This window comes from Anomalospiza imberbis, chromosome Z (assembly GCF_031753505.1).
Source record: "Anomalospiza imberbis isolate Cuckoo-Finch-1a 21T00152 chromosome Z, ASM3175350v1, whole genome shotgun sequence".
NCBI classification, from domain to species: Eukaryota; Metazoa; Chordata; class Aves; order Passeriformes; family Viduidae; genus Anomalospiza; species Anomalospiza imberbis.
Genome location: NC_089721.1, coordinates 19,968,330 through 19,993,315, shown reverse-complemented (window position 1 = coordinate 19,993,315; position 24,986 = coordinate 19,968,330). Strand labels below are relative to the sequence as shown.

At 35.3% G+C, this 24,986-nt stretch overlaps 1 protein-coding gene across 7 annotated transcripts in view; it reads left to right on the top strand.

Annotated features, from left to right (window-relative positions):
• Positions 1-24,550, top strand: part of ADAMTS6 (ADAM metallopeptidase with thrombospondin type 1 motif 6) — a 147,929-nt gene extending 123,379 nt beyond the window's left edge. For 5 of the 7 annotated variants that reach the window (XM_068176915.1, XM_068176918.1, XM_068176917.1 and 2 more), the window contains 5 exons: positions 6,605-6,734; positions 10,230-10,434; positions 13,958-14,134; positions 15,307-15,463; positions 20,771-24,550. In XM_068176915.1, coding sequence (XP_068033016.1) covers positions 6,605-6,734; positions 10,230-10,434; positions 13,958-14,134; positions 15,307-15,463; positions 20,771-20,880 — 779 coding nt within the window. In that variant the 3' untranslated portion in view covers positions 20,881-24,550. Of the gene's footprint in view, positions 1-6,604; positions 6,735-10,229; positions 10,435-13,957; positions 14,135-15,306; positions 15,464-20,770 lie in introns of those variants that run through there. The other 2 variants (XR_010994567.1, XR_010994568.1) reach the window with 1 other exon arrangement.
• Positions 24,551-24,986: the final 436 nt, after the last annotated feature.

Genomic DNA, 24,986 nt, shown 5'->3' with positions numbered 1-24,986 from the left:
TTACTTGCTCATTATGAGTTCATTATTGTATGTATAGCTCTCTGGAATTTCTGACCTCTGAAGCATTCAAGGAATTTCATCATCTCATATGAAAACTCACCCACCACCTGAAATCAATGGGCTCTTCACAGTAGGCATTATACCTCCTGTCCCCCCTGTATTCTCAATAGAATTATCTAGGAGGTAAGTTAGAGCTCATGAAAGAAACAGTTACATGTTTAGATTGCCTCTAAAAGGTGGAAGAAAATCTTTTATGAGAGGCAGCCTTGGCTGCAGTGACCATGAGACTGTAGAATTCTGTATTGAAGTAAGAGGTAGTGGGACAGCAGGAAAGATTATAACCATGGACTTCAGGAGAGCTACCTTTAACCTCATTAGGGATCTTTTTGGAAGAATCTCATGGGAACAGGCCCTGCGGGGAATAGGGGTCCAGAAGGGTGGATTACTCACTCCACTCACAATGCATCACAATTAGAAAGAAATTGGGCCAATGGGGCAAGAGATCTCTGTGGATGGATGAATGAAGGCTACTGTCATTACTCAGGTATAAGCAGTAAATACACAGGAAATGGAAGCAGGGTCAGGCCACCTGGAGTGAATATAAAGAGGTGGTCAGGGTAAATGCAAATGAGACTATAAAGGCCAGTGCCCAGCTAGACTTAAACTTGGCTAAGGATGTCAAGCATAATAAAACGGGTATTTTCAAATACATCAATAACAAAAGAAAAAGAAAAAGATAATGTGGGCTCATTATTAAATGGAGATGGGACCCTGGTAAGAGGGGAAGATGAGAGGGCAGAATTACTGAGTGCCTTTGGATCAGTCTTCACTAGCAAGACCAGGCCTCGTGGATCCCTTACTGAGGAGATCAGGGTGAATGAATGTTGGGAGGAAGACACTTTCTTAGGGAAGGAGGATTTGGTCTGAAACAGCTAGACAGACCTACTCAAGTCCATGGGCCCTGTGATGAGAGAGACGGTGCACACTGTAACGAGGCTGCTCATGATCACCTTTGAAATATCATGAAGATCAGGAGAGATGCTGAGTACTGGAAGAAAGGAAATGTCACCCCAGTTTTCAAAATGGGCAAGAAATAGGACCCAGGGAACTACAGGCCTGAATCCCTTGGAAGGTGATGGAGCACCTCATTCTGGAGGCCATCTCTGTCCATATGGAAAACAAGAAGGTGATCAGGAGTAGTCAGAATGAGTTCACTGAAGGTGATCAGGTGTTTGATTGCCTTCTACAATGAAAGAGCTACCTGGATGGATGAGGGGACAGCAGTGGGTATTGTCTGCTTCAACTTCACCAAGGCTTTCAATACCCTTTCACAATGTTCTCATAGGCAAACTCAGGAGATGTGGACTTGATGAACAGCCAATGAGGGTCATAATCAGTGGCAGAGGGTCTAGTTAGAGGCCTGACACTGGTGGTGTCACCCAAGGTTCAATACTGGGCCCAGTTTTATTTAACTTATTCATCAAGGGCTTGAAGGGCAGATGCCTCCTCAGCACGTTCGTTGAGGGCACAGAGCTGGGATCAGTGGCAAATACCCTGAAGTACTGTGCAGCCCTTCTGAAGAACCTTGATAGGTTGGAGAGATGGACAAAGAAGAACCATCTGAATTTCAGCAAGGGCAATGCAGGGTCCTGCACCTGGGGAGGAACAACCCCAGGCACCAGCACAGCCTGGGGCTGACCTGCTGGGAGGCAGCCCTGTGGAGAAGGACCTGGGGGTCCTGGTGGCCAACAAGCTGTCCATGGGCCAGCAGCATGTCCTGGTGGCCAAGAAGGCCAGTGCTGTCCTGGGGGGCATTAGGAAAATCATTGCCAGCAGGTGGAGGGAGGTGATCTTGCCCCTCTATTCAACCCTGGTGAGGCCTCACCTGGAGTGCTGTGTCCAGTTCTGGGCTCCTCAGGACAACAGAGACATGGAGCTGCTGGAGGATACTGACAAAAGGATGGATCCAGGCTCTTCTCAGTGGTACCAGTCAATGGAAGAAGAGGCAATGAAACGAGAGGCATAAACTGATGCCCAGGAAGTTCCACCTGGACATGAGGAAGAAGTTCTTTACTGTGCAGGTGACCATGCACTGGAACAGGTTGCCCAGAGAGGTTGTAGATTCTCCCTCATTGCAGATATTCAAGAAGTATTTGGACACAATCATATGCCATGTGCATATGACTCTGCTTGAGCAGGGAATTTGAGCCAGATGACCCACTGTGGTCCCTTACAACCTGACCCGTTCTATGAGAGATTGTAAACTGTGTATTTTGTAGTGTCACTTATGCTAAAGGAGCAAGGTACACAGTTTTTCTGCCACTGACCTTGATGCTCACTGTACAGGGAATCAACAAGCAACCAAATCTCCAAAGTCTGAGATCTATTTTGATATTTTCTTTTTTTTTTTTCCTTAAAAGAGGATCTTCAGATTTACCAGATAGTTAAAAAGGCATGTCTGATGACAGACAAGTCTTATTTATGTAGGATTCCTATGCTTACATATAGGACAAGAAGATAATTTCACTGATTTTTAATATCAGTATTTTTCTTAGTCTTGGGGATCCAGAATTGCAGCTCTTCTTTTTGTACACTAGAATCTATACTTTCTGTATTGAAAAATTTTCCTTTACAATATAAATTTATAGTGTCTGAGTTAGTTATTTTCTTCTGGGAAAAAAAAGAAATCTATAAATATACATTATATATATATAGTAAAAAAATTACATAATAATGTAAAGCTGATCTAAATGTATTCTTCATATTAATTCCCCTTTTTCCTTTAAGTACAGTAAAATCTCTTCTATTCTGAGGTAAGGGTTTTCAGAAGAAAAGCTTTTTATTATCTTATATAGGTAGGTCTTTATAGCCAATGGCAAACTTGGACAAGATGATATGAAAGCAATGCCAGAGAATACTGCAACGTACAGTGCTAAGTTATCTATAGAGAGAGGAGTGGGAAAGGAGAGAACACCGGGAAATCAGAAAAAGATTAATGGCAACAACAGATTTTCTTTAAGGACCTGAATATTATTTAATAAGAAACACAAAGAAAATTAAAAATAATATATGTAGCAATAGGAACTGAGACAATACAAGGAAAATTCTGGAAATTGAAAGGAAAGGGTAGTTATATCACTTGTAGATCACAGTATTCTAGTTTATTAACTCTCACACATGTCCTTCCATATATCTTGCAACTTCCCTTGAGAAAGTGTATTACTCAGTTCTGATCCACAAGTATTCTTAATAAAGCAGTGAACTTCTGGTGGTATTGTTTAAAAAAAATCTAGCAAAGGAACTAAGTCTTGCTTCATGTTTTTTATAGTTTATGCATTTAAAAATAACTCAAATAACTGCCTACTCCCTTTTTAATTTCTTTCATGTTTATTTATGGCAACGAATGACAGCATTTATTATCTGGAATTTGCCAGTAGTCCTAAGAATTGGTTAGGATTTCCTTCATTCTATTAGAGTTCATCTCCAGATGGATTAAATATCTCAGATATTCATAGGTTTTTAAATAATTTTTAATTTTTTTTTATAAAATAGCATACTATTACTGTCATAAGTAAAATGATTGTTGTTTGGTTTTCTTTGCTGCTCATAACCCATCTAGAGTGATTCCTACTATGTTTTTCTTTTATGCCCTCAGATGAATTATGAAACTATCTTTAGGCAAATAAAACATACATTTCCTCATCAAAGAAAATATAAGTTTGGCTCTGAGATGAACATCTTGTGATCTGATGAGTGAGCTCAGAAAGTATGTCTGGGTTAACCAGCATGCACTAGTTTTAGAGATGTGAGTTTCACTATGTATTGGTACTGGCATCTTTATAATTAACTGTTGCAATCACAAGCCACAATTTTTGGGATTGCTTTTAAAAATAGATACAGCATTTACATGCCTGCAATTTTAATTCAAGAATAAAATGTGCTCCATGTAATTTAAAATTTGGCTGCTGAAAGTCATGCAGACTATTTGTGAATTGAAATCTGAAAAGCATTTCAGTTCTCAGGAGATTATTGTCAACAAACCACTGGAGTTTTCTCTGAGGATTGCATTGACCAGTCATGAGGACAGTTTATGTCTTTTATTATAAACTAAAAATCTGTAGGTTTGAAAGCAGAATGTTTCTATCTAACTGCTTGTAATTGTTGTCCCCAGTGTTTAAATGAAATCTTTATCTGTGCTTTTTAGATTACTTTTAAAAGAGACCATATGCTCAGGGAAGAATTCATAATTTAAAAATAATTTCTCAATACAGGGCATAACCAAGTTGTATCTCTTGTCTGGATAAGAACAGCACTTCTGACTTTTTCCATTTATTTTTCTTGTCTTAAAAGTTATTATCTGAATTTTTAATCTGAGATTTTTAATAAATAATATTAAAATTAGACAGCAATTATGTAAATTTTATATACTGTGTGACAAGATGCTGCAGAACTTTTAAGAAATGGATTAATGTATCTCCTGGCATCAATTAAAGATTCTTCACTGTAAGTGAATAGGGTGAGAGCTCTTGAACAGGTGATATGCTGCCTGAACACATTCAGTTAATAACACACTTGCAAATTTTTTTAAAGCTGAGTGATACTTTGTAATCATAGAAGTTTAGAATATTTTCTTATTACAAAATTCCTCAAAAATGAATTTGTTAAGAGTGCCAATTTTTATCCAAATTCTAGAAGGAATTGTGTCTGATGGCAGTAGAAAATGCAGTAAAAATATAACATTAATATCAATGCTATCCAATAAGTACATGTGTGAGAATGGTATGCATTATTACAATACTTAATTCTAAACTGTGTATAAATTTTTTTAACCAAATATATTTGAGGAAAATATCATTATGAAGTCCACATTCAGCTAATTCAACCAAGAGAATTAAGGCAGTTTGTGATCGAAAGGATAAATGATTAGTCAGAACTCAACATTAATTGTATATCAGCTAGCAGTGCCACATTATTGGCATTGCTGTTTGTCTAGGGCTGTTAAATACTTATTGTAGTGAAATGTGAGCAGAAAATTGCTAGAAATATTCCTACTTAGATTGTCAGGCCTATTTGAGTTATTGGCAGTTTTTGCATTGATTATAGAATTCAAGGTGAATCTTGTCACAGCTTCTCATATATTTAGATCTTTCACTTATTTTTCAAGAGCCAAAGGAGGATATTATTTCCTCCTACAAGGGAAGGCTGAGAGAACTGGGTTTGTTTAGCCTGGAAAAGAGACAGCTTAGCAGGCATCTGGGATCCAAAGGGAACCTACAAAAATGACGTAGAGAGACTTATTTTAAGAGCATTTAGTGACAGGACAAGTGGGAATGGCTTCAAACGGAAAGAAAGCAGGTTTAGATTAGATATTAGGAAGGAATTCTTTACTGTGAGGTTGGTGAGGCACAGAATAAGTTGTCCAGTGAAGTGGACTTCCCAGTCCTGGTAGTGTTCAAGGCTAGGCTGGATGGGTCTTTGAGCAACCTGGTCAAGTGGAAGGCTCCATGCCCACAGCCTGGGTTTTGGAACTGTATGATCTTTAGGGCCCCTTGCAACCAAGTCATTCTATGATTCTAAGACATATATATGTCTTAAAATGAAGAGATGGCTGTAAGGTAAAGTTAGCAGATATTTGAAGCCAGGAGGTTTTAATCTCCATTTAATTATATGCATTTCACATTTTGGAATAAGTTAAATGATTACTTCTCTTTTGAAGAAAGGTACAGGACTTTTTGAAGCTTTTGAGTACAAATACTGCCATTATTTCAGATTTATAACTATGCATGTTCAATAAAAACTTCCAGTGAATTGCAAATACATATTTTTAAAATTCTAATAAACATCTTACAGCATGTTTTTAAGGAGTAAGGCAGTGTGTATTGCAACAATATACTGTCATAATATCAGTGGTTCTTTATTGCTTTAAAAAAAAAACTCAGAAAATATGCTTAATAAACTATCTTATCATGTTGCCTTGGCAGTGATATACCATGTTTTAGCAGTAATGATCAATTCCAAATTACCTTGTTGATGGTTAACAATGAAAGAAGAACTGGAAGTGCCAGGCAAAATGAATATTCACAGAGACAAACTGCCTCTTTCAGAATGAATTATACTTCTATTATTTTATTGAAAAAAAAAATTGTAGTATAATATATGAAAATGCAACACTGTTTCCCAGTATTGCTGGTTTGTTTCAAACCAGAGTACATGAACAATAATTCTGCATTGAAGTGTGACCACATTCTATTTTGTGATGTTTTCTTTGGAAATTTAAGTGTTTTACTAGGAGGGGATGGCAGACAGAGAATGGATTTTGTGCAAAACAAACTTCTAGTAAATTTATAAATATATTCCCTTTTTTTTTTTTTAAGAAAACAACAGAATCTTAAATTCCTCTCTGAGTGGAACAGCCTAAAATTGAAGGAAAATTAAAAAAATATTGTGGCTAGGGAGCATTCAGTCAATTTAAATTCTCACTGCTGTAGACTTTAGCCAAATAAAGTGGGATGGTAGAATTAATAATCAATAGGTGAAATACAATTATACTCAAAAATTAGAAGAGCAAGAATGATTAATTAATGGTCTTTCTTTTCATCTCAAGGTGTCCAGAAACAAGAGGTGGTGTGTAAAAGGCTGGATGACAGCTCCATTGTACAAAACAATTACTGTGACCCTGACAGTAAGCCTCCAGAAAACCAAAGAGCCTGCAATACCGAGCCTTGCCCACCTGAGTAAGTCGTTAATCACTTAAGATGGACATTGGTTTTGCATAGAAAGATAAGTCTTCCTAATCTATAATAAATCCTGTTAACCAAATAAGATTCTCATCTAGTATTCATGTCCTGTCTTATCAGAAAGGGTTTTTAGTTTCTTATTCCTCTAAAATCATCTCTGAAAAATGCATTGAGGATCTCTGCTTGATTGAGGAACAATAGTGATGTTTGAACTACACCAAACCCTGTAACTAAATAGATTCTAGCAAAATGGTTTCTTAGGATGTGAGTGTCATATGCAGTGAGTAGTGCACAGAGTAAAACTGGGGACCTTTGTTAAGGCAACAATGATAAAAAAATGTTAGGGTGAGACAACTTTACCCTAGTTATTAATATTGCATCTGAAATGTTTGCCATATTTTAAAGTATGTTATTATAACATTTGTGTGGAAATGTTCACATGAGAACTAACAAATATAGAAACTTATAAGCAGACCAAACAATTTCCCGCTAATAGTTTTGTCAAACCTTTTCTCCAGCATATTCAGAGTTGTAGAGTAATACTGTGTGCTTTTAGGATTAGATGCTTAGATTCTGTTTCGGTTTATTTTTAAAGATGGCTGTGTGCTATATATTTATAATTAAAAACACAGCAGCTCATTTGATCAAAAATGAAGTGTGGCAAGGACATAGAGCATACCTTAATCTTACTAAAAAACCTGTTTAGAAACAGTTGTGATATTTTGTACTAGAAAATAATATCAGCATGTGAACAAAAGCTTTCCTTATGCTTTGGGACAAATAAAACTTGTGGAAAGGATGGAACAGATACAACAGTTTATTGATTCCCAAGCTCTGGTTAGTTTGACTTCGGTGATAATCTGTAGCTGTATTCCAAATGGGTATGAAAATCATTAATGCTGATTAAATGCAGATACTGCATAATATTGTGGTCACCTCTAAATGTCTCTTAGAAACTGCTAAATTGTGGCCTGAAGGACACTGTGAGGAATAAGACAAGATTATTGTGTATTAAATCACTGCAGGTCAATGAACTTCAACTCAAGTCAGTCTCTTCCCGGAGTATTAGCTTCTTCCCTGGTGTGGTGCCTGGTTGCAGGATGGCAGAGCACTATCTCTTACACTTCATGCCCCTGTGTCATGTAACACTCATTTGGCATAAAGCCAAGTGAAGCCATTGCACTGCTGTAACCTTTGAGTGTGAACAAGCTGTGTCAGACAGGTCTAAATTAGGTTGAAATCATTGTCCCCACATTCTTTGTGTAAATATATATTTATTATGGAAGGATATGCACTTGTCCATAGTTCGGCATGGCTCTGAGTGTACCAACTATGTGTACCTGAGAGCAGGACTTGAAAAGCAGTCATGTTTAATCAGTTCCTTTTTACCAAACACATTCCAATCCCTTCCTTTGTGTGGCTCACCTATTAGCAAATTAACATTTTAAAAAGTTATGTTAACAAAGTTCTTCCAAACTAGTTTAATTTTGGGAGTATTTTTGTTGTTTTGTTTGATTTGGTTTTTTCTTTTGTTTTTTTCACTGACACTACTTTAAAAAACCCCACAAAAAAAACCCAGCCCACAAAGTGGGAAGCTTTTGGATTCCCCATCCTTTACAACGGGGACATTGATGAACATCTTGAAAGTCAAGATATCAATATTCAGAAAATGGGTAGAGTGTATTAATTAGCATCTACTTCAACATATCACAGCAATTCAACCCATGTCAGCCTCCAATCTAATGTTCCCCCACAGAGTGAATACTAAGTGCCAAACTAAGGAAAGGTTGTCAATTCCTGATTCTGTAAGTTATCTAGTAGAAGGCTGTTCAAATAACAGATAGTTATCCAAAGAAGTTTGACTGTTTTGACAGAAAGATTTATCATGCCATAAGACTTTGTGTTTACATGGACTGGCCAAATATTTCCCTTTTTAATTAGCACAATTCTACTTTTCTCATGGTGTATACCAAAAGCAATGAAAATGATACCCTTTCTAACTGAATGTCAGTTACATTATACTTTATGTCTTTGGACAGCAGAAGACTATGTTTATTTTCAATACTTTGTTTGTTATTACAGTAACTCTTCCAATTCAGATTTCAAGAAAATGCTCTTCTAATTCTATGAATTAGGCATAGTGCTGTCTTACCATACAGTATAAATATTAAAGATACCTGAGAACAAAGTCACTTGAGCAAATCATAATACCAATTAAAATTAACTCTGCAGCCTCTTGAAAGCTCTAAAGAGCTTCAGATTCCCCCTCTTGTGCTGAAAGCTTAAGATTTTTTGATGAAGAATCAAAAATTAACTTCCTTTTGCTGGGAAAGTAATGACAGAATATGACATAATTGTTTCCATCTCTGCATCGATCTAGTTTCATGTTAGGATATATTACGCATAATGTAACACAAAAGAGGATAGCAGCACTTTTTTTTGACAGCAGCTTGAGAAAATGACAGATCTTATGAGGTAGCTCCAGGCATGCCACCAGGAACATCCACAGTGACTGACATGCCTGGCAATTTTGGCATTTTGGCAACAAGTGATAGCATACTAGAACAAGTGGTAGTATACTAGACTTCAACTTCATCCTTTTTAAGGATGACTCAGGCGAGTAAATAATCAACATAACAAATACTGAAGACCAAATATGCTCATCAGTATGAAGAGATATTTCTATTTAATTGAGCTGCATTAGCCATTCATATGTAGAAATATGTAACATTGCAGCCAGATTAATAGTTGCTTTAAGCTCTGCAGCAGTACAAAGCAATCTAATATGATTTATAATTCTTGGTTTCTACTACGTATGCAGAAACAGTCAGAAGTTCCCTCTACCACCTATAATGCAATTCTTTAAATTTTAAAGGAGTTTGTTGAGATGATTGCTTTTATGATATGAATTAATGTCTTACTAGTGTTTGCTTCAGTTCAAAAAATACGAATATTTTACATTTCAGTGTAGTCTTTTATTAAAAAGTTTACAAATGTCTCATAATCATATGAGAATTAACTCTCAAAATGCCCAATTTTGAGATAAAATTATTTTATTGTAATGATACTAAAGAGGCAAACACCTTGGCTTTTAACTTGTGATATAACTTTCAGCAATGGTTCCCAAACATTTCCAGTTGCAAACGATTTTCACAGAAATTATTTCAGGCAAGTCCAATACAAACCTACATAAATAGCTTCAGTTTTGTCAGGCTCAAACACTCCTTTCTAACTACTATAGGCTAGGATGGAAATTGCTGCTCTAGAAAATACAAAGTAGTGTTATTATTGGAAGATACGATTGCAGTGAGGCATAAATTAAAATATTTAGTAAAAATACCCATAAATTTCTACTTTATTTCAGCATGAATGTGTGCATTGTTAAAATTACTTTGGTTTAGTGATTTAAACTATTTGCATTCTTGGTTTGTGTAGCTATCAACTCTGTTTCTGAAATGTATTTAACTTAGCCTCCTAACAATTTCTATCCAGATGGTTTATAGGAGACTGGTCAGAGTGCAGTAAGACCTGTGATGGAGGAATGCGTTCACGAACAGTTCTCTGCATCAGAAAGATTGGGCCTTCTGAGGAGGAGACGCTGGACGCTGCCAACTGTTTAACACACAGGCCTATTGAAAAAGAGCCCTGCAACAACCAGTCCTGCCCCCCACAGTGGGTTGCTCTGGACTGGTCAGAGGTAAGGAAATTTCACTGTGTTAGCTCATTGGTAGCAATGGAGGCAGGACCTCTGACCACTGAATATTAGTACATTTTCTGTCAGAGCTTGCTCAGTAAAGGATTAATGGGAAAATTTCCCAGAAGACGTTCCACCTGTGCCTCATTGTTTTGTTTCCTGCCTCTTCTGAAAATGCCCATAACCTACAGAGTGTCACAATACCCTAAATTAGCTCCTTCTCTCCCACAGGTATCACGTACTGGTTACCTAAATTAATTTTACACTCTGTTATAATATCTAGGCTTTTATGCAGCAAGATCATGTAATGATTTTGAACAAAATAATTCTAATTTAAAGATTCAAACTCTGCTAAACTTCTGGTTGTGATAATTAATCAGGATTGTGAAAAAGTACCAGGTTTCCTTCTGGTATGGATTTTATTTGTGTAGCTTGGCAGACTGTCTTGACTGATGATACCATTTTAATATAATGAGAAAAGTTGCTTTTTTTTGTCTGTTAATGGTTTCCAGAAATACAATATATTAAAATCCCTATAGTACTATAAATGTAAACATTTTTATATGTGTGTTTATATGAATTTCTGACAGAAACATGAAAAGGAAAAAAAGAGTGAACTTAAAAAATTAAGAGTTGATACTCCTCCAATTGAAACCAATGGCAAACCCTGCTAATTTTCTCTGGAATGCAAGAAATGAAGTTTTCTTTTCATTTTCAAAACAATGCATATTACAAATAAAACAATTACAGAAGTGTTTTATCTGGTTATGCTCTTGTTGATACTCAATATAATTACATGTTTTTAAAATTTTCAGTGATTATTAACAAGAAATTATGTATCCTTTTGGTCAGAGAAACAGAAACATTTTGTAAACATACTGGTTAGATGAAGTCCTTAGGAGAATGTAAGCATGGTTTTATCAAATTGAAATGAAAACTAAGGATGTCTTTCCCACTGGAATGGAATAGTTCTTAGCTAGTGCCATAAGGTTTTTCACACTTTGTGATAGTTGAGCTTTGACAGAATTAATCTACCCACTCTAAACTACTCCTTTTATATTTTTCAGGATAATTATTTAAAAAAGCAGAATAAATATTCTAAGGATTTCTTGTGAAGAGCCTTATCAGACAAGCACATATAACTTGCTTTCATGACTTCCACAAAGGCAGTCAGAAATTGTAGAAGCATTTAGTAATGGAAGATAATTTTTCCTCGTTTGGCTTATCTGGATTTTTTCTTTTCATTTTCTTTGGAAGAGTACAACCTTTCTGTTAAATTTTATTGGTGTTTATTATTTTTAGTGATTCAGTATTATTGAAGGAAACTTATTTCCTTCTTTCACTTCCATTTCTGAGATTCAGTGTAGTCTATCTTGGTAGAATTTATGCTATAAGTCCAGAAAAGGGAGTGTTGTTCTCTTCTGGTACCAGTAACTGGAAGAAGATCTTTCTTAGATGGCATCTTACATATAGATTCAAGATTGTGTCTTCAATTAGTACTAGAAGGAAGATGCTCCTAAACTCAAAGTTTAGTCCTTGTTGCTTGTTTGCTAACATCCTCTACAGATTATAGAACCTCACAGGCCAATTGGGTTTTGACATTTTGACACAGTCCTTTCAACATTGTCACTTTTCTGTTTGCTTTGACAGACTGATTTGATTTTTAAGCACTTAGCTGGAAGGGGCACATACTTCTACTTCCTACTTAAAAAGATATGCATTTTGCATGAAATACATGTGGGAGTAAGTAGACATAACACTCCTTGAAATTTGGACCAAAACTAATCAGTCATGATCATAACTTCAAAGACCTCACATAATAACTGTCATTGGGTTTTGGTCTCTCTTTATCATTAGTATTATTTGTGTAGTTCTACCAGACATCTTCTCTTAATTCCCTCTTCCATCTAGTTTTCTAGTAGGCAGTGTGCACAAGATTTGGTGTTGGAAGTATAGAGACATTTGAAACTGTTTATTCCGCATCAAAATTCTGAATACTGAACTACTGCAGATAAAGAGGCTGTACCTCAGTAGAAAAAGATTGAATAGGGTAGAAAAGCTTACATTTTAAGGAAAGTGATTATATATCCATTTTGCATTCTGGATTATAAACTTCAAATGCAAGACTCATCTTTATGCAGCCAAGTTTAAGATCCTAAATCCAAGTGGAAATAACATTTGGAATAAACCTTTTCATTCTAATATGGACTAGTTTAGGTGCCTTCCTCAGGAGATTTTCTTTTTGTTTTGAGGTATATGTAGATAGAGATATAAAATTTTACATATTGATAGGATATATCCTTACATAATACTGTGGAACTGTTTTACAATTTCTATAAATTATTCAAAGATGCTTCAGGATTAGGCATGAAACAAATAAGTTTGCCTCACTCAATAAATTTTCTTGAAATTTAATCTTAGGGGTGTTTCTTTTTTTCCCCAGTGATATAGTGGATTGTTTTTGATGTTTGGAAGGCCTTTGGTATGTGTTCTCTTGAATATTGCTCCAGTTTCACATAAGGTTGTTTCCCAAATAATATTTTGTCTCTACATATTAGAGGCAGTTCCAGTCTTGAAGAGGTTAGCATAATCTGCATGTAAAGTTTATGCTGTCAAAAACTGATTCCGATCAAATACTGCCCATATGCTTATGGGATAATGGTTAACATGCCAATTAAGAATTCTAAAACTGTGCTTACAATATGTCATGTCAAAAAGGGGCTGATTTGGGAAAGGTCTTGAGTTTTAATTTTGTTAGCACTTGTCTCTTCCTCATTATGCAGTTGAGCTACTGTATATGACAGTTAATGGTCAGTAGCAAAAAGGAAAGAGAATGGCAGCAGCAACATGATGAAGGAAGATGAGGAAAAGCAGTGATCATCAGGCCTGCTTCTTTTCAAGTGGATGTTTTATTTTCTGCTATCAGACTAGCACAAGAGAGATAAAAGGAGGGAAAACTGTGAAATAAGAGTTAAAATTTAAATAGGAAAAGAGAGGAAAGCATACACTGTAGGAGAGGGTATAATATTTTGATATATCTGAATGATGTGATTTCTATGAAGTCAAATCCAATATTTATCTTCCCTTTTGTGTATTGATGAAAAAATGTATTCATTGTCTGTGGATAAAGTGAAGTGAAAGAAGACCATTAAGGTGATATTAAGAACAGACTGTCTTATTTTTAATTATTGAAACACTCAAATTCTTTTCATAATAGTGTTACATGTGCCAGACCTTTCTTCTTTACAGTGTTTTTCTTAAGCCTGATATAAATAGTATTATTGTAGTCTAAATACAAACAGCAAAGGAAATTTAAAACTTACAAAAGCTTGTACATAATGAAACAATCTTCAGTCAGCTTATGTGTGTTTCTAAACATTTAAAAATTATTATTACTGTTATTGTGATTATAGTTGAATTGTAAGATCATAAATCATCATGTCCTGTTTTACACATTGCATTTCTGAGAGTTTCATTGGTGTTTTACTGAGATTTTAATTATTTATTTGAATAATTTTTTTTTCAGTGCACACCAAAGTGTGGCCCAGGATTCAAACACCGAATTGTCCTGTGCAAAAGCAGTGATCTTCTGAAAACCTTTCCAGCTGCACAATGCCAAGATGAGAACAAGCCGCCAGTGCGCATCCGCTGCAGTTTAGGCCGATGTCCTCCTCCTCGCTGGGTTGCTGGAGACTGGGGACAGGTGAGACAGTTCATGCAAGTCTTCATTGCTGGTAGTCTCCCACTTTAGCACCTTGTAGCTTAAGATGTCCCTGGAGATAGATAAGAGATGGTTCCTATGGCTGAGGGAAACAAAAAGATTCTCCCCCTTTGTGTCAGATTGAAACGTGATTCTTGGTGATGATTGTCTGAGCAATCTCATTTCTACTGGATGAATTTCTACATGCACTGTAAAGAAAAAAAATTTACTTTTTTAAAGAGTATTTCGGAGCTACAACAGTGTTGCAGGGTGTACTGTTTTTAAAACACACTTAACTTCCTTGAGAAACATAATGGAAATATAAAGCCAATTGCTATTGTAGTAGCAGATCTGTATGTCTATCTATCTCTGAAAAAAAACACACTTTGCAATCAATATAATTTTTTACATAAGAGATTGAATTATCATACAGGGAGCTAAATTACTCCTGGACAGGCTGAATAATGTGCCATTATACTGTGCTTCTGAATATGACTTACTAAGTTTCCTTCTTTCTTTATGTTTTTGCATATCATTAGTGATCAATGGCCTGCTCTTAGAATATTAAATTAATGAAAATTTTCTGTTTGTGGAGGAATTTTCCTCGAATGAAAATGAAACATTTTATTTAATTAACCAGTGGAAAGTAATTTGCAATATTACAGTCTAGTTGGCTTTTTTTCTCATGGTGATTCTTCAGATCCAGTTTTATATTTAACTAATATTGTACTAAAATTGTAACTATTTAGTTACAGAAATTAAAAATGTTTTCAAACAGCAAAGTCTATTTGTTTGAAAGATGTCTACTTTTCCCTTAAAAAAAGTCCTGTAGCAGATTTGGATTCTTGTTTTCTTTGGTTTTTTTCTTCTCTATTCTAAAGTGTCAGTATGATATATGAAATAGAGTAAATTATATTCTGATATCTCAAATCTGAACTGTTCAGGGAGTCAATATTGCATTGCAATTTCTTTCTTTGAGAGATGAGTGTTCACATGTGTTGTAAAAAATTCTGGAATATTTAATGATAATTCTTTTCTCTATTAATCAATCATCTTCCGATGCCTGTCTTCTTTAAAATTTGTGGATATGAAGTGTTTCTGATTGCTTCCTATTTCTTTATTATATATTTAAAAATTAGACAGAGGGTTTTAAATTTTTTTTTCTCCTTCATTAGTGTTCTGCACAGTGTGGTCTTGGGCAACAGATGAGAACAGTACAGTGCCTGTCATATACTGGACAAGCATCCAGTGAGTGTCCAGAAACTCTCAGACCTCCATCAATGCAGCAGTGTGAAAGTAAATGTGACAGTACTCCCATTTCCAACACAGAGGGTAAGTCTACCATCTTAATATAATTTATTCTGAAAAGAGTAAAGTGTAACCAGCATTGCTACATTGGTAAAAGTCTATATAACATCATCTCTCAGGCTGTGAACGACTTTTTAAAAATTATTTTCTGCTTAGTCATTGTAGCTCAGTGGTAAAGTCAATGAAAACCTAAGTACACATTGTTTGTTTTAAAAAATGCCCTTAAAAATATATAGCCTAAGTCACAGACAAAATACTATTGTTTGTGCCATTGATTTTCTAATCTCTTTATGAGTTCAATGGAAATGTTCATAATTGCAGGGGGAGCATGATACACTTTTCATCCACTGACCTTCTACCTGCCTAATCAGTGTTAAACACAACAAAGTAGTAGCAAAAAATAGTGTTCATTGGAAAACTGGGACCATAGATTTCGTGCTACATGGTTCTTGTAAGAACAAGTCTGTTGTTACACTTTTGACATCCTTTCAGCTTCTTCCAACTGACTTTTTTTTTTATTTATAATGCCTGTTCAAAATAATTATAGTTTTTTTTGCACTATATGGTCCAATTTAATCAGACTATTAACTCACTTCATCAGAATGTATTTTTGGTACTGAATATATGCGATAATATTGTGAAAATAGGCTTATTCACATTTATTAAATACTTCGGATCTGAACATGTAAATGGTCTAGACCAAACTATTATGAAATGCTGACTTCAAAGTAGATTTGGAGTTCTAGGCAGTAAAAAAATATGTTTGCTCATGGATTATAAAATTTAGAATAGTTGCTCATGAGATAAGTATATTTCCACATTTTGTGTGGAAGAAGAAAAGGAATAGAAAATACTCCAAACTATCAAGAGATTACACAGCAAAAGCAGTTGTTCTAAAATACTTATTTCCAAAATTTTTATATGCCCTAAATTTTGAGTACCTGACTGCAATGTTGCTAGCACTGCTGCTTTTAACATAGCTAATCTCTGTGCAGTATATAATTGAGTATTTTTTACACAAAATCTCCTTCTACATTGGAGTTTAATGTCCTATTTGTGTGGAACAAATGCTCTGATTTAAATTTTTTTAAAGGCAAGTTTATCCTGCAGTCTGCTCAGATTTGGTGGTCATTCAATGTCTACTCTATCCATCAATATCCATGCCATAGATTCAAAACTGTTATAAAAGTCTGCAAATAGAGATGTCTGTGATGAAATGGGAGCATACTAAAAATGTCCCAGAGATACACTTATGCTTCAACGTATGAACACTGTAATTCACTATTTTTAGTAAAGTTTGCATTATTTCTGTTTGGCACTCTCAAGAAATCTTTAAGTGATAATTATCAATCTAGGAAACTTTCTGCCTTTTAAATCTCACAGGCTACATGTTATATCCAGACACAGATGTTGATTTAAGTCCAAAGTAAGGAAGGTAATTAATTACTTATAAGTGGACATGATTCAGTCCCAGTCTCCTCTTAATTTCTAGATGTCAAGGTCATACTGTTATTTATAGTAATTACACAAATAATTCTTCAGTATTATCAGAAAATATGCTAATCTCTTATAGAAGAATGCAACTGGGGGTTTTCTGTGTGTGATCTCTGTACACTGGGTGGCCTGAACTTCCCTACAGTAGAACTGTGCAGGCTAGCTATGTACAGTGAGTCTGTTGGTAATTGTGTTTTTAGGGACCCACACCTTCACTGGAAAATTTTTGGGATCCACAAATAGAAAATATTGAAAAACACTTATACCGTATTCCAGATGGTTGTCAGTTTTTTAGCCTGCACTCTGAGCCAATAAGGTGCAAGCCAGCTCCTTATTGACAGCCATCCAGGCTCATTAGCACAGTTAGGAAGAATCAAAGGGAAAAAGATATAGCACAATATCTTCTGAAGGATATAGTTCCCAACACATTGCCACTTAGCATCCCCCCATTTTTGTTTATGTCTCACACTAGAGGTACTTATCTCAAAGCACTTAACAGTTTAATATGCTTAGATAATTTCTGAATAATTTTGCTGCAATCTGTGAAAGACTAAGGTTGCCCTATCCAAAAATTAGGCAAAAATTCTATCTTCAAGGTATTTTTTTCAATACTTGTACAAGTATTTCTTATTTACATATTTTAATTTATTAATTTTTTACAGCTGCTCTTAAATAGTGAGTAGGAGAAGTACAAACAGGATTTGCAGAATAGTGAGCAGGTTTGACACATTTTCTGCTTTAAAAATGTCCTCTTAGACACAAAAGGAGCTGACATCTCTTAGTTCAGTAACGTGTCAGCCTTTAAACAGTGAGGCTTATCTTTTTCACCATCCTGGAGATAATGAAAAGATTTCAAGAGCTAACTAATCCTAAAGAGCACAACTATTTTTGGGAAAGTAGTATTTTCTGTGAGAAATTTTGGAGCTATGATATTTTGTCATGAATATATTTGTGAGTGGGGCATGCTGTGCCTCTGTTCTTGCTTCTGTCACTCCACAGGTGCAGTGGGATGTGATCTGACTATCAGTATTTGGGTTTCAAGGAAGGAGTCAGGTCTCCCAGAGAGAGGGTTTGTCCACTTCAGAGTGCATGTGTGTAGCAGAGCATACCTGCCCACACACGGGGACTTTGTCCATGTGCCACCTTGTAGCACTGCCTCGTGCTTTGGGCTCCACTGTGGGGCAAAAGCAACTTCAGCAGCAATGTGCTGATTTGCAGCAGGGTCAGATTATCTGGGGGGCTCTCTTCCTGTTTCAAGCCCCAGCAAACCTGATTCCCTTTGCTAAATGCCTGTGCTCGCAGACTATGGAACCTGTTCAACAATTTCCTAGCAATATTAATTTTGCTACCCAAAGATAAAATCATACAGGGTTTTGAGGAAGCTTGAGCCACTCCACAGTGTAATGATCATGTTGGTGAAACTTGGAAAATTTTTCTCTGGGAAAGTATGGGTTATTTGCATAAAACGAGAATCAAAATTTTGAGGATACAGAAATACTAAAAGAAAGTTACATTGAATCTTGTCATATTTTGCATGTGCTTTAGCTCTGGAGTTTTCAAACTTTTCATTGGTGATTTATAATATTGTAGATGTGGTTTTGATGGGCTACCTCTGATGAAGCAAATGTTGCATTTTCTGCTGGAATTGAACTACAGGCATCATCTACCACACCACTTGAAATCTATTTGTAATTATTCTATTTTCTTAAATACATATATGTCTGCTGAATCTAGACTGCTAAAGCTCATCTAAAAGTTCACCTGAAAAACTGTTTTGTCTATTTTATGTTATTTCAGTATATATATATATATATATATATATATATATATATATATATATATATATATTTCATGATACATCTTTGCAATTTCTTTAGCTGGAGGCACAGTGACATTTTGTGGTTTTTTTAATATAAAATTACAGTTAATATCATAATATCACCCGATCTAGCCACAAAGTTCAGCAAGGCAGAGCTTGTGCATGTAGCTTACTGAAACTTATTAACACTTGTTACTAGAAACAAAAGGAACTCTGCTAGACCTTCTCCATTCAACCACAGTCCTATGAAGAATAGGCTTCTTCATCAGCCACCATTATCTATTTGAAAACTGATTTTTAAAACAGAAGTTTTGGGGAATTTCCAGAATATTCTCTCATTGCTGTCCAAATGGCATCAGTTGAACAGAGTCCAGTTTTAATCAAGAGGAAGAATAAATTAAAAGAAACATGAAAAAGGATCATTTGAAATCCTACTTTTAGAAAAAATTGAGTTAGTGGCTATACTTGTATTTAACTAAACACAGTGGGTTTGAGGGTTATTTTTGAGATTGAGTGAACTTTTTATGTCTTGTTGAGATCAAATGAACTTTTTATTTTTCACTTCATTTGTAATTCACCATCTGTCTCTCTTATATTCCCAGTCTTCACGAACATGAGCACCTGAAATATTTCTGGAACAGATTTGACCTTTTTTGTGAAGAGTTTTTGAAATCCAGTCAAATGCTGTGACCATGTGTGGTTGCTGGTAGAGAAATACATGTGTTTCAACCAGCTACCCACAATGTCTTTTTTCCTGTCACTCAATTATGTTTCCATTAACAATTAAAGAATTAGAAAAGCAGTATGTCAAACATCATGTAGGTGGAGTGAAAGAATTGCAATGAAAATGCAATGTCTGTGTTAATGACATGAAATTTTAAATAATTTCATAACCACTTCTTGCTTAGCTAAAAGCATGCATATTGCCATTATCAGAAATACTGGTCAGTACAGACCTGGAAGTTCAGCCTCATAATGCTTTCCTAGGTTCAAATACTAAAAATTCTCTTCTGCACTCAATTTGCTACTACAGTATGCTTGCAAGTGTTTATCCACAATCTGTAACACCTTGTCCCAGAGCAAGAATCATGTACTAGGAGATTATGTGGAGACTGAAGAGCTGTAGAATCTGAGTATGTTATTGAATTCTCTCTTTCTCGAGCTGTATCAGGATAAGACCTGAGCACAGATCAAACTATTACATTCCCCATTCCCACCTTCTTTCTACAGGTGCAAAAAATGAGCCAGAGGAGAACTACAGCATATTCCAGCTCCTGTAATATACCCACAAAGTCACTTTATGTGCAACCTGTGTGAGATGCAAAAGAATGAAACCTTCTTCCATGGGGTTGAGATCTGTTCTCCCTTCCTGGGAAAGCTACCTGCCAGCACAACAGAGCAGCTGAGGCAGTAAGCCCAGCATACAGGGAAAACACAACTTTGAGAAACAGCTTTTATGTCTATTACAGGCATAAAAGTGGCTTTCCTTCTAGCATAAAATAAGTTGTGGATGTGTGGAACCAAGCCTAAAGTATAATCCACCATTCAGTTTGGTCACTGAACTCACCCTGTTGGTACCATTATTTGTAACACTTATGTAATATTCTCCATCCCTCTTAGCTGCAATGCTCATTCTGTTTTAAGGATTTTTACAAATACAGGGACATGAATCATCATAATGATAACCTCCCATGGAAGAATAAAATAACTCCTGAGAAGGAAGTAAAAGTAATGTAAACCGCCCCCCTCACATTTTCTAACTGTGTAAAGTGATGACTTATCCCAATAAATGATAATTCTTCCAAGACAAAGACTGCACACTTCTAAATGTCAAAAGCCCTGCAAATATTTTTATGGCTTTTAAAATTTGCAATATTATATTCACTAGACTGTACTAGAAAGAGTAGTTACAAAGACAGCAAGATAGATGGATAGTGAAGCATATTAAACATCAAATTTTCTTTGTACTTTAACTTATAGATCTGATTTTTTTTCTCTTTAATGTTCTTAATTATTAGAGTGCAAAGATGTGAACAAAGTGGCCTATTGCCCACTGGTGCTGAAGTTCAAGTTCTGCAGTCGAGCATACTTCAGACAGATGTGCTGCAAGACCTGCCAAGGACACTGACCCACAGGAAGCAGAAGAATGTGCCTTGTTTTTATCATTGTGGAAGAGTGTCCATCGAAGAGAGCCACACAGCGGAACAAGATTGACGTCCTTGCAAATGCATTACCCTGTGGAAAACATAACCACTGGTCAGCCCCAGCTGACAGGATTTCAATATTATTTTAACTTCTGTGAAGTGGGATTTATTAATCCAAAGTGCTGGACACAGTATGAGGGGATCCCAAATTTGAAAGATTCACACAACACATATAGAATAGCTTACTGTGGAACGTTTGTGTTCTTTTGACTAAATCCAATAGTCTGTTTACATCCATGGACCATTAAAATAACTTTTATTATGGACTTAGCAATGACACTGAATCCATTTCTATTTAAAACTGTTTAAAATGTAGTTCTTATGAGTTGGTTTACTATGGAAGTAAAGAAGAATCAAAAAAAAATAATTCATAGCTTAAAAATCTTAACTATTTTATCTCTTGACACAACACCACAATTTAAATTATAAAATGAGCTTGGAAATGTTATTTAAGGAGCAGAAATTTTTTAGAAAAAAAAGTATTTTTCCTTCATTCCACCTATTTCCCTTTGGAGTAATCCATATTTCCTGAACACTGCTGTGAGCCATATATAAAGCTATACTAAATAGAACAACCATGAGGGACTTAGTTTTAAGAGGTGCAACAGTTATTGCAGTGGTGCATGAAATACAAGTGTGCTATGAAACAAAATGAAATCTTCACTGCAGGTTTATAGCCATCTTACCATTGTACAAGTGAAACAGAACTCCACTGAAAGGAACATATTTCAGTATCATGGGGGGAGGCAGACCCCAGCAGTGGTGAAGACTGGATTGCCAGTTCCTTCACTACTACCGTAAAGGTTGTTTAGGACTTACAATTTGACTCCAGCTCACTTTTGTTTACAACACCAGCGACAAAGAAGAAACAACTTTTGGGCTTCTAGATCTGGTTTATGTGTTAGCTTTGATTCTCGAAAACTTAGGAGTTTGAATGCAAATGATAAGCCTACTGTGTAATAGTAACAATCCTTTGCAAAGCTGAAAGTTAAAATGGATTCCGGATGTTCCCTCCTTTGATACCTTAGCAGAGGTATTGTTTATGAGAAGGAATATGTGAATGTTCTATTAAGGACACTGCATCTGAGTGGCAAGGATTGCAACCAAAGAATAAGTGACTCATGGAGGTATCTAGGTTCTGATCAAATGAGAAGTCAAAAATGTGCTTAAGCCGAGAGGCCTTTGCCTGGAATAAGGCACACTGGAAAAGGGATGGCTGTTCTTCTGGCCACCTTCACCTAAATGGCCAGGGACCTATTTGAAGCTGGACCATATTTAAGCAAGGGGCAGCTTTCAGCATGAGACTGGAACAAAGTCATGCCTGTAAATTAGAAAATAGATGCCTTAACTATTCACCACCATGCTCCACTTATTCACATTACCCTATTTTTAATATTCACCAAATACTTAGCATTTTTAAAAGTGAAACCAAACTTATTAGGCAAGTCACAATCGGGAATATAACATTAAAAAGTTAATTGTCATGCTCCTCTTCCCCTTCACTTTTCAGTAACAGTCTCAACAAGGAGATGGGGAAAGTAGGTATTTCTTTATAATAATATATTGTACTTGAACATTTGCATTTTGCAACAGGTACTTCATGAATGTGATTGTGTGTCCAACCATGACTCCTTTGTTATAAAGCAGTTAAAATTATGTGAACAATAACGTGTTACAAATTCTAACTCAAATAGCACTTTTTTAAAAAAGATAATCTTTTCAGTGAAAAATAATTTCAAAATATGATATTGAAGTGTACCAATGTATTTTACCAATAACAAACCAAATATATTGCACACTATTTACTAATGTGAATTAACATGGAACAATAGATACTGTTAAGAGGACTCATACTATGAAATTCCCCCAACATATTGACAATCTGTCAAGGGTTTTTGTGTAGCCCCATGTCTGTACTCATGACCATCAAATTCCTGTCATCTGCTACCTCTTGCCAGTATTTCCACTTCTGTACACTTGTGACCAGTGGAATTAATTTTCATTTGGCTTGCATGTATTCACATATGCTTGTTATCTGTTGCTCTCATCACCATGTAAACAACTCCTGTTAAAACTGACACCAGTAGATAAAAACATCCCAAATTTTTGGGAGTTGCACATAGAGATTAAGGGCAGTATGTAGTCCTTGACTGTTAAGTGAATTGACTTCCTATATTCTTTTGACAGAACACCTTGGTGCTAACATGCCCTGGTTAGATCAGAAGTATGATGAAAGGGTAAGGGATTGTTACAACATTCCCTGAGCAAGAGGCCTCTTTGTATCAAGGTCCAGTTTTCTCCAGGGCATGATTTTGTTTATCAGCTAATGTGTCATTTCAGCTAATGAGAAAAGGGTTTTCTCTGTATTGAAAAGAAGCCCTTCTTTTTACCTCACTTAGGACATGAAAATTGTAAGGAATGTTTCCAAAGACACATTTTGCTCTCTTACTGGTGCTAGAACATCGGGGATTCTGATGTTTACTCTGCAATATAACAGCACTGAGGCTGGAATTCAAAGAACTGCCTGGAACCATGTTGAATTGTATTGTTAAAGGGAACAAAAAACAGAATGTATATGGATTTGCAAACTAAGCAACACTACAGACTAAGACTGAAATATGAAACCTAATTCAAAGAAAAATAATTGATTTCAACGGCACAGTTCATTGCTGCTGCTACACTGTAGCCATCTATATAATCTAAGCTAAATAGTGTTAATATTCCTAAATAGTGACAAAAGGAGTCTTTGTGCAGGCTATAAATATGACAGACCTAGAATCAAATAGTACAATACAAGATGCAGAAACCTGGTGCCAGTACTTCTGCTGAGCAATACTATCAGCTGATAAAGATCAAAACAGAAATAAAAATCTAAGATTAATCCTTCAAGGTGTATACATCCAAAATAGTCCATTTCGTTAGGAACTTTATAAAGGAGTGAATGTCACATAGATATCCTTAATAATACAGACTGAAATTACCTTTGTATTATTGTGATTAGTTGCTTATTATTTTATACTCAGTATTAATGTGGTACACTGTTACTTTATTATTATTTTTGCTTTTGTAAATTATATTCTAATTTATTGTCATGTTTCTTAACACTTGTTCTACATGCATTCTCCTGCTTGTAATAAAAACAAAAATATTGTAACACCTGATGCAGTGAAATTCCACACCAGGCACAGATTTGTTTTTAACATAGATAATTTAGTAAAATAAAAGTGCAGATTTTAAGATTGATACCCATGGTACAGTTGTCTCTTCCCTTACTTACAGTTACTAGAATTCTGTATGCTTAATGTTTGCTTCATCCAATGCATCAAAATCTATACAAGGTGTCTTCTTTGAAGTAACATCTATGTTATGCTAGAATCCTGTCCTGGGCAGCAGCAATATTTGTCATATATAAGCAAATATGGAAATAACAAAAAGGAAAAATCAAGAATATGGTCATGTACATTATTAAGTAATATTTTAGTCTAAGCAGTGATGTAGATAAAGAATGAAATTAATGGCAGCAAAAATATTCTGTACTTCTTGGAATTATTTCGTTTACAGCCAGTCAACAATAAAATGTCCTTCTTGCATTGAGCTTTTAAGGTTTTATCTGAAGTTTATCTGAAGCCATGGTATTTTTAAATATAAAGAAGAAAGTAATTGCAGTAGACTTGGTGCTTGGGTAAATGTTGCTGAGAGATGCCTTCTTTCTTACCTGGCACAGTACAAATAATTTGCTATAGAAATCTCTGATCAAGTCCTATGAAATATTTCTTATTTCAGAATTAAAATTTAATTTCTGGTTTAATGAACATAAACACTCCACTCTTGTGAATAAGATGTTAAAGAAAGAACCTTAAATGTATTGATGATGTATTTATTAATTCTGGTTATTTTTTGTTATTCTATTTACAATTAAGGATTCAGAACCCAATGGCTTGTATTAAAAATAAGGGTATTTCTATCTGTGCTTGATGACAAAATTTTATTGCTGTTTAAATCAAAAGTTAAAGCTGGAATAGTCTTAGTA